The 18484-nt window shown below is 47.6% G+C and overlaps 1 protein-coding gene across 1 annotated transcript in view; it reads right to left on the bottom strand.

Annotated features, from left to right (window-relative positions):
- Positions 1-18484, bottom strand: part of LOC311225643 (roundabout homolog 2) — a gene marked incomplete at both ends in the record, with an annotated part of 117249 nt that overhangs the window by 69592 nt on the left and 29173 nt on the right. The window contains 1 exon segment of the mRNA XM_084311026.1: positions 12204-12530. Within this exon segment, the coding sequence (XP_084167152.1) occupies positions 12204-12530 (327 nt within the window).

The raw sequence follows: 18484 nt of genomic DNA, 5'->3' as shown, positions 1-18484 counted from the left end.
TGACCAGAAGCTGTCGTGGTATTAATTACCTGCCCAGGTACAATGTCTCTGCCGAAAGCTCTGCTAGATACCAACCGTGTATTTGCCTACTCTAACCTGTTTCTCTCCTGTGCCCCAAAGGACCGCCGTCCCTGCCTGGATGTCACCTGTTCCCGAAGAGGAACACTTGTTCTCCCGCTGCAACCCAGCAGCTCCCAAGACAAGTACCAGGACCGCTTGCTCGCTCACTGCCGCCACGGCAGCCACAAGACAGAACATAACCCCGTTCTATTTCCCCCAATTCCTGTGTTGCTCAATTGACATTAAACACCCTTGAAAACGCTCCTATCTCTTCTCGTGTATTCAGCAATTGGGCTGTGCTCCAGACCCCAGTTCTCACAAATATGAATTGATTGTATGCACCTGTTTGTTCACAATTGTCTTCCAATCCCCCTCCCTCTTTTTTGTTTTGTTGTTTTACATTGTATGTTGTTGTTGTTATTTGATTACATATTGCATTTTCTTCTTTTTGTTATACTTTGAATAGTAAGAGATACTGATTCCTTTACAGAACTAACCTACCACTATTCTTTTTTTTATCCACTTTTTCTCCACATTTTCTATTTTTCTCCCATCCCAATTTCATGTTTCCAATTCTTCCCTCCCCTGTCTTGAACGTTGCTAGACTATGCCTCCCACAGGTCGGTTGTAGTGAGGATAGAAGCCTTGCATCACGTGTCCCCATCGGTACACGAGGAGGCAGCCTGTCGCATCTTTTCACCGCAGCAGCTCGAACTCTGTGGCGACGAGTAACGTGTGGGAGGCTCACGCTGCCCCTGATACTTCCTGTTTCTGCCGCACCGGTGTCACCCAACCGACCTGTAGGAGTCGCTGTCCACAACGTCCAATCCCCACCCACCGGCTTTCCCACCCTCTAACACTGCCAATTGTGTTAGTATGACGGCCGGCCAGCCGGTAGCAACGCAGAGAGCTGGGCTCGATACCAGCATCTCCTGCGTTAGTGGCGAGCGCCTTGCCCACTGTGCCACTCAGCCGCCCAACCTACAGTACCACTATTCTATATTATATAATAAGCTATTTTCACCAACAGATAGGTGCCTAAGCAATCTACTGCTGGGTTCCTCTGCCTAATCTACACTGCAGGTTAGTGTGAAGCAGCTTTATTATTGTGCTATCTGCCTAATGTTGTTGATGCACCAGCTTGAATTTAATGAAAAGGTCTGGCAGATTTTCCAATGTTTATGTCTATTGCTTGCCTTTTTTAAAAGACACCTTTCACGGTGTGTGTGTGTGTGTGTGTGTGTGTGGTGTGTGTGTGTGTGTGTGTGCGTGTGCGTGCGAGAGTCTGTGTGCGAGAGTCTGTGTCTGTGTGTGAGTGTGTGTCTGTGTGTCTGTGTGTCTGTGTGTGTCTGTGTGTTTATTTACTTTCTTTGTCCTATTTATTCAAAATGCTTTTCACTCGTAGATAACTGTTCTTGTGCGCTCGTATAGCATGCACACGCCTAACGTGCACAAGTCTGGAGACTAATTAAACGGCATGAGATAACAAGATACACGGGTAGACACCCCCCCCCCCGCCCCCCGCCACTCAGAAGGTAGAGCAGTTGTCTGGTTATCAAAAAGTTCCCGCTCTTCCCGGGCAGCGTGTCCTTGAGCAAGACACTTAACCCCTAACTGCTCCAGATGTGCAGGTCGGCACCTTGCATGGTCGCCTCCACCGTCGGTGTGTGAATGTGTGAGTGAACGGGTAAAATGTGAGGAACAAAAATTGTAAAGTGCTTTGGATAAAAGCTACAGATCCAGCTCTTGAAAATCACACCTCTACTGCAAGGACGCAGTGTCGTTAGCGCCTTGTTAACAGCACTGCCAGGTTAATGGTGCATGATTACAGCAGAGCAGAGCTCAGAGTCCTAAGAGCTGCATCTGTACTATATAAAATGCACCATTTACTCAGGGTACCGTCCCAAACGTAACTCGTTGGACCTGATGTGAGGCAGTGTGGCGATGACTGATCTGCTCAGACAACCACACCCTGCGCTCTCCGTCCCGCTCGCCTCCTCTACGCTCAGATCCGAGCGGAGGGGACGACTGCTGTAAGGTAGCTTATACTGTAGGTCAGACCCTTCCACCGTGGAGACAGAGACTAATGCTCACATTCCTCCCAGCTGCCTCCTGTACTCTTTAATAATGAGGAAGTGAAGCCCCCCCCCCCCTAGCGCGGCTCGTCATTATTATTATTATTATTATTATTATTACTGTAATGGCTCCCTCTGTTGCACCGGCCTATTGCGGACAAGCCCATTCGTTTTCATAACTTTAATGTTTCAGGGATATACAGATTAAGAGATTTAATCCCCCAATGGAAAATGTATCACTGCGTTTTTAAGTGACATTTATCTCTAGTGTTTAGCGGTGCGCGGCTTTTGCGGCTGCGGAAAGGCCCATCTGTTGGTGTTTTTAAAATAATGGATACACAGGAAAGAGAGGGAGAGAGAGAGGGGGAGTCGGTGGCAGTTTGCTTCTACTTAACTGCATCCGCTTGCTTTGCCAGTCAAGCTTCGCGGTGATGGAGTCCTCCAGTCGGGCGATCGGCCAAAGGACCGGTTAATTGCCAGAGCACGGCGGGTCCAACGAGACATGACTGACAGGATGTGTCACAGACGAGACAGGGACAACGGAGGAGAGGCGAGAGCTATAGCGTTGGACACTAACGCTGAGACAGACGGGTAGACAGTGACGAAGTACCAGGAAGTGCGTGCGCTTGCGTTGAAGAAGATTCATTAGGAGTAACCTGAGAGTCTTTCTGTCTCTACCAAACATGACTAAGATTAAGGAGGGGCACTATGAATTGAAAATGGGGGACCCTGATGTAAACAAGACAAACGTATTTCTCTGGTCTGCATCCCCTTAACAATTGTGTGTATTGAGCCGTACTGTATTGTACCCATTCTGCAATCTGTTAAATAAAGTTTTCATTCATTCAATCATTCATTCATTCATTCATTCATTCATTCACCTACATCATTTGTGGAGACACACTAGACACATTATGTCCACAATCCTAATATCCACACCACACATGGTTTCCCTCTCCTAGAGGTTGACAATTATTTTAGTTTAGGAGTGACCTTTACCCTCAGACAGTGCCAGACGCACACAATGTGCAAAATAGAGTTGCACGACAATACACACCAAAAGCATTCTTAAAAAGCTCCTAGGGTATTTAAGGTGAGGATCAGCAATGTAATACGAAGATTCTGTTTTCGTGAGACTCCCTGGTACCAGTCGATGTTTTGTCTGAAGAGAGCTGAAAAATCTTTTGTACCATTGTATTATTGTGATATTGCAATCCTTTTCAGTACAACTTGGAAAAGAAACATTTTAGTTTGAACATCTTCATTGAACTCAACCCATCAGAAGCAGTGTTTTTTTTTTTTAAATCAAAGTTAAGCGGTAGATTCCTCCACAGCGTGGCTGAGAAGCAGTGGGTTGGTAAGAAGGAGAATTGTCTGAACCAGAGGTGACCCGCTGCCGGGTAGTAGCTTTTTGTTCTTTTGTCTCGGAGAGCAATAGCAGTAAACCCTATTAAAGAGGTGGTTTAATCCGGTTGCCACGCTATACTGTCCCGCCACAGCCGGCGGAGGCTTTGCCCCGTGGAGAGAGATTGCTTTAATCCAGGCATTGTCCGATTGTGTTGATGGGAGTCGAAGAGGAGCCCCAGCAGGGCGGACTGGTTTAACAAGTTAAGTCCTGCCTTTAAGTGTTCGCACTTCACCGAAAATAAGAGGATGTTTCACTTCCATCGTAAAAACGGGTACACACATAAATGGTGCATTTATATAACAGCGCTTTACAGCCACCCGTGGGTGCTCTTTGAGAGCGGTTTTGAAGGAGGGTAGGGATTCACATTCCTTCATGGTTGTGGGTAGGGCGTTCCACATTATTGTGGCATAATTGCGAAACGTGTTTAGTCCCTTGTTTGAGCCGAATCTGGGTTGAACATGATTTGTGGAGCTCCCTCTGGTGTTGTGGTCGTGGAATTCACTGACCTTTGGGAAGTGGTGTAGTGTATCTTGTAGACCAGGCCCATTGCAAGTTGCTGTACTCTGTCGTCTACTCTAAGCCATCCTAGGTTGTCAAAATGTGCAGCGGTAAGGTGGGTTTTATGAGTAAGGCCCAGCAGTAGTCTGCCCAGTTTGTTTTGTGATGTTTGTCGCCTTGTTTTTAGTGCCTTTGAGGTGCTTTGGTACCATGAGGTGCAAGCATAGTCGGGCGGCACGGTGGCACAGTGGTTAACACTGCTGCCTCACAGCAAGAAGGTCCCGGGTACAAACCCCAGCAGGGGGCCTTTCTGTGTGGAGTTTGCATGTTCTCCCTGTGTTCACGTGGGTTTCCTCTGGGTACTCCGGTTTCCTCCGACACCATAAAGACGTGCATGTTAGGCAGGGACTACAGATGAAAACGAGCTCATTAGCTAATTCTGGCACATTTACATTGATGTGGAAACTGAAGATGTTGATTAATGTGCACTGTCCCTGGGTAAAAAAGAAACTAAACTAAACTAAACTAGTACCCTTGAATGAGTGCTGCTGTTAGAGTCTCCAAGGTATTCTTGTTTACCAGAGAGGCGATCCGGTACAAGAATCTTGTTCGTTGGTTGACTTTTTTGATTACATTGGTTGCCATTTTGTCACAGGAAAGATTTGCCTCTAGGATGGGACCCAGGTAGGTAATTTCATCTTTCCTTGTGACAATAATGTCACCCACTGTAACAGAGAAGCCGTTGGCCTTGCTGAGTTTGCTATTTGATCCAAAGAGAATGAATTCTGTTTTACCCAGGTGTAATGATAGTTTGTTATCAGCGAGCCAGGTGCAGATTTTGCCGAGTTCAGAGCTGAGGGCTTTTTCAACCTGCAACTTGTCAGAGTCAGACCAGCAGGGCTGAGTCATCCACGAACAGGAACAAGTTGCAGTCACAGTCACTGATGACATGTCATTTGCATAAATTAGGAACAGTAAAGGTCCTAGTATGCTTCCTTGTGGAACACCATAGCTCACTGGGAGGGGGGGGGGGGGGGGGGGGGACAGTGTACCGTTCACCGTCACCATCTGTTCTCTCCCCTCCAGGTAGGATTGCTTCCAGCTCACTGATGAACTATCAAAACCAATTGCTTTTAGCTTCCATTCACGCACACATTCACACACCGACGGCGGCAAGGTGCCAACCTGCTCATCGGGAGCAGTTAGGGGTTAAGTGTCTTGCCCAAGGACACTTTGACACGCTGCCCGGGAATCGAACCGGGAACCTTCCGATTACCAGACGACCGCTCTACCTCCTGAACTACTGTCGCCCCCTACATAAAAAACAACTTATAAACACACTGTACCATGAAAGACACATTCCCAACAGCTATACAATAATAGTATGCACTACTATACATGTTCTACCTGAAGCTTTTCTTGACGACCCCCTGTGACAAGGATAATAGAAGAATAGTAGAAGCCAACAAACAACACGCTGCAGCATCTACTCGTTCCTTCATAATCCCCCTGTCGTGAGTAAGAGGAACATCTGTCTCCGGCAACTTTTATTTTTAATTTGTCCTACTTTGTTCTAATCCAGCCGGAGCATGTGGCACTTTCCTCTCCCACGTCAAACGTACTGGTTTCGTCTCTGAAACGGACCCCCCGCTAATCTTTTAACATAAAACAAACTAACTGCTGAGCGGTTATTCTGGGAAGGAATGTAGAAATGGATTTCAGACCCTTTTCGTCTCATTATTTTCTCAACAGCGGCCCGGGTCGTTCGGCTCAGCTAACTGTAGTTTAAAAAAAACAAAACAATGGGCAAACGGAATAATGATTTTTGTTTGCATTTTCAACTAACTGTGATGTGCTGTCAATGAAAGCAACAGAGCCTTTTACGAAATAAATTAAATTCAATAAAAAATAAACCATGGATCTACGGGCTAACGGAAAATGCATTTGAGCATAAAAAAACATGTCACTGCAAAATGCATCTGTGCAGAAGATAGGAAGTGATTGTGTGGAAGGGTGTGTGCGCTTTGCAGAGACTCTAGATGCCCTTTAAAGGGAACACTGGCCCCCGTTGACACGAGGGTGAAAGAGCACGGGTTCAAGGATCATGACCACACTTGACTGCAGTCTCAGCAGATTCCCGGCCTTCACTGCGGATACTAATCCCGCCGGGGTGCGTAACGATAGGCACGCGAGTATAACCGAGACGGAATCCGCTGCGTGTGTATGTTGTGTGTATGTGTGAGTGTGTGTGTGCGTGTGTTTGTGTGTTTACACGATAGCTCCACCTTTCAAACGCCTTGGCATTTCTCAAGGGGTTAAAACACGACCAATGTCGGCAACCCTGTTTACTACTGTAGGCTAACAGATGTATCCGTTTTAATTACTGCTCTTTGGCGGAGGAGGGGATTGGGTGGGGGTTCGAAACCCCCCCTCCACCTGTTGTCCCTCACACACACACACACACACGCACACACACGCACACACACACACACACACACACACACACACACACACACACACACACACACACACACACGCACACACACACACACACACACACATACCACCACCACCTCACGCACTGAGTTCCACCCACCCACCCCCTCCTTCCTGCAGGACCGCCACACTGCCCTCTCAATGCCACCCCGCCGTAACCCCTCCCCTCCTGCCACAATTAATTGGGTCACTAATCACCCTGCGGTCGGCAGCAGCGCGCGCCCAGGGGGAGGGAGACGCTAAGACCACCATCATCATACTGCCTGAGCATATGCCCCGCCCCCCCGCGGCCCGCGGAGACAAGGACAGAGCAGGTCCTCCTCATTAGTCGCCGCCGTCACAGTCACCGGCGTCTGCAGGTGAATCATCTCGACTCCGTAATCTCCGGCCGCACGCGCTGCACAGAGAGCCCCCGATTCGCGTTGTCGATTCGTCACGCGGAGCGGGAAAAGCGCTTATCTTCGCCCCGTTGTAATATCAGCCGCTTCTACGCTCCTCTGTATATTATCACACTGAGGAGGCGGACGAGGCCTATTTTGGAACATGAGCCGCGGATGATGAGGTCGGCCAGCCGTGATCACTTTATACAGACGGAGGAGGCGGAGAGGAGAGGAGGAGAGGAGGAGAGGAGGAGAGGAGGAGAGGAGGCCGTGAGCACTTTATACAGACAGAGGAGAGGAGAGGAGAGGAGGCCGTGAGCACTTTATACAGACAGAGGAGAGGAGAGGAGGCCGTGAGCACTTTATACAGACAGAGGAGAGGAGAGGAGGCCGTGAGCACTTTATACAGACAGAGGAGAGGAGAGGAGGCCGTGAGCACTTTATACAGACAGAGGAGAGGAGAGGAGAGGAGGCCGTGAGCACTTTATACAGAGAGAGGAGAGGAGAGGAGGCCGTGAGCACTTTATACAGACAGAGGAGAGGAGAGGAGAGGAGGCCGTGAGCACTTTATACAGAGGAGAGGAGAGGAGAGGAGGCCGTGAGCACTTTATACAGACAGAGGAGAGGAGAGGAGGCCGTGAGCACTTTATACAGAGAGAGGAGAGGAGAGGAGGCCGTGAGCACTTTATACAGAGAGAGGAGAGGAGAGGAGGCCGTGAGCACTTTATACAGAGAGAGGAGAGGAGAGGAGGCCGTGAGCACTTTATACAGACAGAGGAGAGGAGAGGAGGCCGTGAGCACTTTATACAGACAGAGGAGAGGAGAGGAGGCCGTGAGCACTTTATACAGACAGAGGAGAGGAGAGGAGAGGAGGCCGTGAGCACTTTATACAGAGAGAGGAGAGGAGAGGAGGCCGTGAGCACTTTATACAGAGAGAGGAGAGGAGAGGAGAGGAGGCCGTGAGCACTTTATACAGACAGAGGAGAGGAGAGGAGGCCGTGAGCACTTTATACAGAGAGAGGAGAGGAGAGGAGAGGAGGCCGTGAGCACTTTATACAGACAGAGGAGAGGAGAGGAGAGGAGGCCGTGAGCACTTTATACAGAGAGAGGAGAGGAGAGGAGAGGAGGCCGTGAGCACTTTATACAGAGAGAGGAGAGGAGAGGAGAGGAGGCCGTGAGCACTTTATACAGACAGAGGAGAGGAGAGGAGAGGAGGCCGTGAGCACTTTATACAGACAGAGGAGAGGAGAGGAGAGGAGGCCGTGAGCACTTTATACAGACAGAGGAGAGGAGAGGAGGAGCACTTTATACAGACAGAGGAGAGGAGAGGAGAGGAGGCCGTGAGCACTTTATACAGACAGAGGAGAGGAGAGGAGGCCGTGAGCACTTTATACAGAGAGAGGAGAGGAGAGGAGGCCGTGAGCACTTTATACAGACAGAGGAGAGGAGAGGAGAGGAGGCCGTGAGCACTTTATACAGACAGAGGAGAGGAGAGGAGGCCGTGAGCACTTTATACAGAGAGAGGAGAGGAGAGGAGAGGAGGCCGTGAGCACTTTATACAGAGAGAGGAGAGGAGAGGAGAGGAGGCCGTGAGCACTTTATACAGACAGAGGAGAGGAGAGGAGGCCGTGAGCACTTTATACAGACAGAGGCGAGGAGAGGAGGCCCCACTCCGGGGAGGGATGAAGCAGCGGGATGAAGCAGCGGGATGAAGCAGGGGGATGAAGCAGCGGGATGAAGCAGGGGGATGAAGCAGGGGGATGAAGCAGCGGGATGAAGTATGAAGTGGGATGAAGCAGTGGGATGAAGCAGTAGGATGAAGCAGCGGGATGAAGTAGCAGGATGAAGTATGAAGTGGGATGAAGCAGCAGGATGAAGCAGTGGGATGAAGCAGTGGGATGAAGTATGAAGTGGGATGAAGCAGCAGGATGAAGCAGTAGGATGAAGCAGCGGGATGAAGTAGGATGAAGCAGTGGGATGAAGTAGGATGAAGCAGTAGGATGAAGCAGTGGGATGAAGTAGGATGAAGCAGTGGGATGAAGCAGCGGGATGAAGTAGGATGAAGCAGTGGGATGAAGTAGGATGAAGCAGTGGGATGAAGCAGCGGGATGAAGTAGGATGAAGCAGTGGGATGAAGTAGCGGGATGAAGTAGGATGAAGCAGTAGGATGAAGCAGCGGGATGAAGTAGGATGAAGCAGTGGGATGAAGCAGCGGGATGAAGTAGGATGAAGCAGTAGGATGAAGCAGCGGGATGAAGTAGGATGAAGCAGTAGGATGAAGCAGCGGGATGAAGTAGGATGAAGCAGTGGGATGAAGTAGGATGAAGCAGTGGGATGAAGCAGTGGGATGAAGCAGCGGGATGAAGCAGTGGGATGAAGCAGTAGGATGAAGCAGTGGGATGAAGCAGTAGGATGAAGCAGTAGGATGAAGCAGTGGGATGAAGCAGTGGGATGAAGCAGTGGGATGAAGCAGTGGGATGAAGCAGTAGGATGAAGCAGTGGGATGAAGCAGTAGGATGAAGCAGTGGGATGCAGCAGTGGGATGAAGCAGTGGGATGAAGCAGTAGGATGAAGTAGTAGGATGAAGCAGCGGGATGAATGAAGCAGTAGGATGAAGCAGCGGGATGAAGCAGCGGGATGAATGAAGCAGTAGGATGAAGCAGCGGGATGAAGCAGCGGGATGAATGAAGCAGTAGGATGAAGCAGCGGGATGAAGCAGCGGGATGAAGCAGCGGGATGAAGCAGCAGGATGAAGTATGAAGTGGGATGAAGCAGCAGGATGAAGCAGTGGGATGAAGCAGTGGGATGAAGCAGCGGGATGAAGTAGGATGAAGCAGTGGGATGAAGCAGCGGGATGAAGTAGGATGAAGCAGTGGGATGAAGCAGCGGGATGAAGCAGTAGGATGAAGTAGTGGGATGAAGCAGTGGGATAAAGCAGCGGGATGAAGTAGTGGGATGAAGCAGTGGGATGAAGCAACATGCTCAGATTGCTGTTTTGTGTCTTTTTATGAGGACAATTCAGTTCTCAGTAATATGTTACCGTGTGCTCCTTTCCCCTAATCAGCACAGGGACTAATCCATCTCCTAACGCCAGAGAGGGCTGCTGCTCAGCCCTGGGTCACGCCACGCAGGCACAATTAGGAAGGAAGGAAAATAATAGATGTGGCTCTTAATTAGGGTTGGGCACCGAGAACCGGTTCTAATAGGAACCGGTTCCTAACTTCCGGTTCTGGAACCGGAAGTAACATATTTGCATTTCGATTCTTAATTTCGATTCTTAAAAAAAAAAAAAAAAAAAATAATGTTAATTAATACCCTAGTTACAGTACAGCAACCAAATTAAACTGTATCAAGTCAACTGACAATGTGAATAGTACGAAAAAATTTAAGATAATAAAAAAAAAAAAAAAAATCTCCTGCGAAATAAACTGTGACCTGTTTTGACCTGCACCTCAAAGAATCGGAATCGAGAATCGTTTAGAACAGGAATCGAAATGGAGAATCGGAATCGTTCAAATCCAAACGATGCCCAACCCTACTCTTAATGGGAACTCTTTCTTCACTTAATTTTGTATGCAAACACACACAAGCGGGTCTTCACCTGCTCCCACCTTCAGATTAGCTTTCTTTACTTTCCCTGCTGTATCCCCACTTTTAGTTGTTCTTTTCCGGCCGTTGTGCTACTCCACTGTTGGTCTGGGGAGGGAGGTGGTGTAGACCAGTAAATGGACTGCATTTTATATAGCAGCTTTCACTCACACCTTCAAAGACTCAGAAGAAGCTTCTATCCCCAGGCCATCAGGCTGCTAAACGAACAATAATCACTATGCAACAACCATCAAATGCACACAGCACACACACCCACACGCACACACTCACTCAAACAAACAACACCCTGCAGCACCCACTCTACACACTTTAGATCACACAAACACACTTACACTTTATATTTATTGATAAAGGATTTGCACTACAACTCGTACACCTACTGTGAATTGTACCTAAATTGCACCTCGTCCCATTCTCCATTTCTGCCTTGCACTATATAGTATTGTATATTAGTACACTGCACAGTATTGTATATTGTATGGTAACTACGTCTATCCTGCATCGAACATTGTACATATGTCTAAACTGAACACTGTGACCTCATTTTTTTTACTTCTAATTTTACTATGTTATTTTATTTCATACTTATCTTGTCTTGCACAGTCTCTGGAGCGCAACAGTAAGAAGCATTTTGTATAAAAGTATTCTGTACTTCTGTATGACAACTATTAAAGAAACTTGAAACACCGACAGCGGAGGCGACCATGCAAGGTGCTGACCTGCTCATCGAGAGCGCACTTAGGGGGTTATGTGCCTTGCTCAAGGACACTTTGACACACCGCCAGGGAGGACCACTGTCGCCCTCAACCCAGTGATACTCAACTTTTATCAGATCACTTAACATTTCCAAAACCATATTTGATTTGGACCCTCGGGTATCATTATGAAACTAGAGACCTTCAGGAATCTGGACATAACAGCAATTCCATGCTAAGTTATTGGGAAAGTGGTGAAATCGTGCTCCAAAGTCACAACATTTTGACGAGGGAAGAAAACGGTAAGCCAAATTATAATGGGGTCTCTTGACCTCTGAGCTTAAGATAATCTGAATGTAATTGGATGCATTGGATCCATAAAAGGTTTTCGGCTACAACCGTATCCAATATAATGCGAGTTCCACGCTGTTAAGGGTCGATTTTCACTGAGACTGCAATTTAAAATACCCTTGTTTATTATACTAAAACACAGAATCAGCAAAAAGTCACAATTCACACAAAAGTCGCAAGAAACAATCACGCATACAGACCCCCCGTGTCACTATGCTCTGGCCTGTGACATACAATACATTTTCATCCGGGACTCCCATATCCCATCGGATTCCCTCCTGCAAACACTGCCAATGGACCTGTCTCAAAACCCTGCCCTCTTTTCTTGATTCTCCAATCACAGCTGTCGCTTACCTCTGACTTCCTCGTACGAGGAAGTCAGAGGTAAGCGACAGCTGTGATTGGAGGATCAAGAAAAGGGGCAGGGTTTGAGATAGGTCTATTGTATTAGTAGGGACGACTGACCAAGCCGGAGGTAGCGATGCCGGGAATTGAACCCGGGTCACTGTGGTGGTAGTCGACCTTCAGATTCCTTTGCCGAAAAGAACAGTGATACACACACACACACACACACACACACACTCTGGATTATAAAAGCCTGGAAAATAATTCAATAGAAACAGTGTCTTACTGGCAACTTCCAGCGAGGCGTTACGACTGATGGCCTCTCCCAAATGGTTGCGCGCGACACAGGTGTAGACGCCCTCGTCCGGCTTGCTCCGCCGTCCGTGGACGATGCGCAGGAAGAAGAGGGAGCCGGTGGGAAGCAGCATGCGGTGGGACCGCGGGTCGTCTTTGTCCGTCTCCACCCGCTCCCCGTCCTTGTACCACTCGATGGTAGGACCGGGACGCCCCTCCGCCTTGCAGTTGAAGGTGGCGGGCTCCCCTTTGGACACCACCAGATCCGAGGGGTCTTCCACGATCCGAGGCGGGCTGTCTTCGAACCGCGTTCGAGACCCTGTGAGGTGGGGATAAAGGTATAGACGTTAGCCATCCAGCGGTAGACCTGCTAACTAGCTGCGTTCGCGGAAATAACGACCGACATTGCACAGCTGTCCCTTTAAAGGTAGAATCAGTAATGTTGTCAAACAGCGACCTCTAAGCAAAAGAGCCCCTCTTGGCACTGCTCTTTGTTTACATTTCTTTGTTTAGGTTTGATGTGCGGGTTTAATTTGAGCGGGTATAGGCAGGGGAGGTATATTTGTATTGCTGGCCACACTTTAGAGCCCGAGGTGTAGCCAGCAATAGCAACCCCTCCCATGTACAGTACCCACTCAAATGCATTCCACACATCAAACCAAAACAAAGAAATGTAAACAAAGCGCGGTACAAAGAGGGGCTCTTTTGCTTAGAGGTCGCTGTTCGACAGCATTACAGATTCTACTTCCAGTCTTCCGGGTCAGTTTGACAGTTCGTCTGACATAGCAACATTAACTGGGGGAGGATAGATATGCAGACATTTTTAACAAACTGTGAATTGTGAAAATAGAACAGCACATTAACGCAATCCTGTTTTAAGAGCAGAGGCATCAGAGATGAAAGGGGGGGGGGGGGGGGGGATACATTGTTGGTGGCGTGGAATCAAAGAGGGAGGAGGCACGTCTGTTGCTATAATAAAACATCATAAGAGATCCACCCTAGACTTGACACTGCATTAAAGCGAAGATGTCACATACTATGTTGCGTTGACACACTATAAACATGTACAGTGACTTTGAGCTCATAGCATTAGACAGCCAGCTTCCCCTGCCATACTGCACACAACCGAGATAAGCCGGTGAAGGCATACCGAGTCCGGCCAAGATGAAAAGTACCGTATGCATGAGGGCTATTTTCAAAAAGGAAGATGTGGAATCTAACGGTGGATTCGGCCACCCATATGAAATGGTAATGGCCAATTTCTCTGTCAGAAGGGATTTCTGCACCGCTGGCAGACACGAATGTTAGCGGGAGGCCGAGGCAGAGATGGGGAGAGAGCGATATGAACTATACATTTAAGAGGAGAGAGATCTAAGTTGAGAGGTAGAGAGAGGGAGAGAGAGATGGAGATAGCTCCCGTATCCCCCTCTCTCTCTCTCTGGGGATCCATTACTGTTCCCCTCTGGCTGTGAGGGAGAGGAACGCTACTCTAAGCTGAAGGCCTTGGCTAAGCTTTTAGAGCAGAAAAAAAAGGATGTCTCAAAGAATGTGCTTTATATAGGGTTAGAAAATGAATCATTCAAATGCATGAGGCGGGGAAGCGGGGGGGGGGGGGGGGGGCTGCTTTCAGCTCGGTTCCAGGAGGAACAGAAGGACTTCCGACATAAATAATACCATCCGATGGTCACTGTGCCACTGGTTTGTCTGAAGTCATTTTGTTTCCAGAATATAATCCCCGGCTGGATGAAATCCTCTCTTACCGGAATCGTATGGTGCGGAGGAGCAGTCTGCAGTAGTAACCTATTGACATACATGCTGCACATGCTGCCGCTACATTATACTCACATAAATCCTCACTTTTAGCCGTAAGCAGATTTATTCCTTCCGTGAAAGTGATTTTAGCAGTACTACAGGAGTCTCCAACGCGGGATAAACCTGAGAAATCCGACCGCCATCTACTAAGACCCACGAGTAAAACACTAATGCTGGATATAGCTTTAGTGCGGCTCTTGCCGCTTTGACCTGCTACAGTATGTGCAGGATTATTACAGTTTCTTGAAATTGTCATTCGCCTTTTATTTTTATTTCGTTTTTAATGTTTGTTTTCAATACAGTTTAGTTTCAGTTTGTTTCCAGAGTGGGTTTGCTAGTTTCAGTTTTATTGTTTAAAAATGCTTAGTTTTACGACAGTGGCCCAAGAGGTAGAACGGTCGTCTGGTAGTCGGAAGGTTCCCGGTTCGATTCCCGCTCCTCCCGGGCAGCGTGTCGAAGTGTCTTTGAGCAAGACGCTTAACCCCTAATTGCTCCCGATGTCCAGGTTGGCACCTTGCATGGTCGCCTCCGCCGTCGGTGTGTGAATGTGTGAGTGAATGGGTGAATGTGAGGAACAAAAATTGTAAAGCGATTTGGATAAAATCCGCTATATACGGGGGGCCCGAGTGGCACACCGCATACAGCACTACGCACCGCATACAGCACCACGGTGCAACACGGCCGTCCCGGGTTCGACTCCCGGACCCGGCGACCTTTGCTAAATGTCTTTCCCCCGTCTATCTCCCATTCTTCCTCTCACTCTCTATACCGAACTGCCCGGTAGCAAAAAATCAATAAAAACCCACAAAAAACATAACTTGTCCGAACAGGACAAGTAACATTAAAAAAAAAAAAAAAAAAAAATGCTATATACAGTAAATGCACCGTTTACCATTTACACATGTGACAGATGCAGTCTTTCTCAGGCATCTCACATCTCACATCGCACATTTAGCCAGTGTCCGAACCCGTCGTCTACTTACTGGAGTTCAATCTTAAAACACTGTCTGAGGCTAAATGGAAATTCAACCAGATCTTATGATAGCTATTTTTGGGGCGTTAAAGAAGAAAACAAAGATAATCTCTCTCTAGAACTAAACTCCAGATAACAAGATTTGTCATACTGGTGCACAATTTTGGGGGGGGGGGGGGGGGGGATTTGAGCGGGTATAGCGGAGGTATTTGCTGGCCACACTGTAGGGCCTGAGGTGTGACCAGCAATAGCAACCCCTCCCATATACCCGGCCCGCTCCAAATCATTCCACACATCAAACCAAAACAAAGAAATGGGCTCTTTTTTTGCTTAGAGGTCGATGTTGTGACAGCATTACAGATTCTACCTCCAGTCATCCAGGTCAGTTTGACAGTTCTTCTGACATAGCAACATTGTCTGAGGCAGGAGGGATCCATCCTTCTTCACTGGAGGTCTTGTTATTCACTGAGCCGGACTCAATGGCTAAGAGAGGTGACGCAGAGTCTTAGACTCAAGGGCCGGCGAATCTCCGATTTGGAGTCCGTTCGTGGACTGTAAAAGAGAAGCTAGAGAAGCGTGACATAGATGAAACAGCTGTCAGTTCAGGTCGGCTTTTTTTCTTTTGATTGTTCCTTCCCCCCCCCCCCCCCCCCTTTCTTATCTTTCAGATGTTTTAGTTGTGTCTGTGTTGCTATTAAATGTTCAATACAATTATTGTGAAGAAATTGTATTATTCAAATTGTATTGTATTGTATTGTATTATTTATTTTATTATGGGATGTGGGGCACTTTGGGCTGCGGTCCATGTGTGAAAGATGCTATATAGATAGTTATTATTATTTATTATTATTATTATTATATCGTAGAAAATGTATGCATTGAAATGTCTGTAAATCTCGACGACTTGGGTGACCTTTATCAAATAAATAAAGGTTTGAATTCATGTATTTGTATGGGGTACGATTTAAGAACTTCAGAATGTATGGTGTAATACAAAATTCACGATCCCTTTGTGATGGCAACTGACTCAGACACAGTCACGTAGACGTCCCAGTCTCAATAGAAATATGCACCAATACCTTCTCATGCTTGCCTTTTTGACGGATTTGACCAAACCACTCAAGGAATAGTATAGGGATTATATGGAATTTGTTCAGAAACTGCAACTTTAGGACAAAACACAGGGATATAAACTGTGCCAAAGTCTATCAAGGCCCGGAAATAGTCATAACCTCTTCGTTTTCGGTCACTTGGAGATTCACAAGACTAATATTAAATGTCATGGCATGCGTGGATCAAACGTAACGTGGGGCAACAGTGGCTCGGGAGGTATAGAGCAGTCGTCTGGTAATCCGGAGGTTCTCGGTTTGATTCCCGCTCCTCCCGGGCAGCGCGTCCTTGAGCAAGACAACCTGATGAGCAGGTTGGCACCTTGCATGGTCGCCCTCTGCCGTCGGTGTGTAAATGTGTGAGTGAATGGGTAAAATGTGAGGAACAAAGTGCAAAGCGCTTTGGATAAAAGCGCTATATAAATCCAGCCATTTACGTAACTTTTCACAATGGCATGACCGCTCACTGACAGCTAGCTTGGAAAGTAATTGCTTGATTTAACATGATGCACAAACAAAACAAACGTTTCAAACAACGTAAGCGTTCTACCGACCGCTGATACAATGGTGGTCGATAGGAACATGTCTGTGTTTTCCCACATAAGTAGGTGCGGCCATGAAAAAAGCTACGGTACCCGGATTCGCCGGTCTGATGTATATGCTCATTTCAAAAGCTCCTGATTACTGCATTTCTTTTTGTACTCCCGCTGTGTGAAAAAAGGGTTTCCTAGTTTCAAACTGCGCTACTCAGCAAACGAGCGTTGCGGTTGCACCCTATCACGGACATCCCCGCAGAGTGTGTGCCGAGTGCACCGGAGAATTGGTCCGAGAGATCACAGGCGGTCTCGCTCACGGCTCAGCATGCCAAGTAGTTTGATCCCTAAGCGTCTGATCATTGATTTGTTTTGGAAAAATTACTTGAGGAGCTCTCTCTGTGTCATTGCTGTGTGTGTGTGTGTGTGTGTGTGTGTGTGTGTGTGTGTGTGTGTGTGTGTGTGTGTGTGTGTGTGTGTGTGTGTGTGTGTGTGTGTGTGTGTGTGTGTGTGTGTGTGTGTGTGTGTGTGTGTGTGTCATTGCTGTGTGTGTGTGTGTGTGTGTGTGTGTGGTGTGTGTGTGTGTGTGTGTGTGTGTGTGTGTGTGTGTGTGTGTGTGTGTGTGTGTGTGTGTGTGTGTGTGTGTGTGTGTGTGTCAGTGTTGTAGTACTCGAGTCCAGGACTCGTGACTCTACTTGGACTTGAGCACTGATGACTCGGACTTGGACTCGAGCATTGACTTGGAAGGTGCAGACGAGGACTTAAAATGCAGTTATTATTATATATATATTTTTTGTAATAGGTCCTGATCATTTGGCATAAGATGATGGCTAGTGCATTTGTTTGGCTATTGTGTCACAAAGTAAATAAACTCCCTCCGACCGCTGTGTCATTTATGTTTAATGTAGACCTTTTTATATTTGTATGTCAGCTCTTTCACTGCCAGAGTGGAGGTGACTCAACCTTGATGACCCGGACTCGGACTCGACTCAGACTCTTCTTTGGCGAGTCAGACTTGGACTCGGACTAGAACACTGGGGACTCGAGACTCGACTCTGACTCTGACTCTGTGTGTGTGTGTGTGTGTGTGTGTGTGTGTGTGTGTGTGTGTGTGTGTGTGTGTGTCTGTCTGTGTGAGGGATTCGAAGGAGAGAGACAAAGAGAGTGTCAGGCCACACCCCTACACAGAGCTGCGTCTACACCTGTCACAGCATGCAAAACGCGCTCTGCCCCGAGTGCCTTATAACTGTACCAAAAATCCAGACATCCGCAACCAAATTAGTTTGAAGAAAATGCGTCAATATCTTTGGAAATTGCATATATACATAACAAATATGAAGCGTGTCTGAACTGTTCAGGTGTATCCTCTCGCTAACTGTAGTCCCCCTTTATTGTTTGTGCTGTCACATGGGACTGATGGACAGTCACCGACAGCCAGTGGGGTGTGGTATGTGACCTGTACCCTGTACATGCAGTATAATGATGCGTAGCCGAAAATAAAAAGCTCTTTTACTTCTCTTCCTGTTCCAGGTTTAGCTGATGCCTCCCAGCGTGAGTTCATTCCACCGCCACATGGTGATTAATTATTTCGGTCTAGCGCAGGGTATCACGCCAGGTTCGCTGTATGGCCCACTGTCAACATGAACATTCATGAGTTATGCAGTGATGTACAGTAGTTTTCAGAAAAGTAAATGGACTTTTTCCGAGGACGGAAACCATACCGGCACTCATCGCCGTTTCCATGGATACAGTGACTAAACAAGGCTGCACACAGTGCACAGACGCCGTGGAAATTCAACTATTTATGTATCTTTTCCAACTTGTTTTCAGTTCTTAAAAAATATGG

Source organism: Notolepis coatsorum, assembly GCF_963971535.1.
Source record: "Notolepis coatsorum genome assembly, chromosome: 1".
Classification (NCBI taxonomy): Eukaryota; Metazoa; Chordata; class Actinopteri; order Aulopiformes; family Paralepididae; genus Notolepis; species Notolepis coatsorum.
Note: the sequence above shows the minus strand (reverse complement) of the source record. Positions and strands in the feature narration are given on the sequence as shown.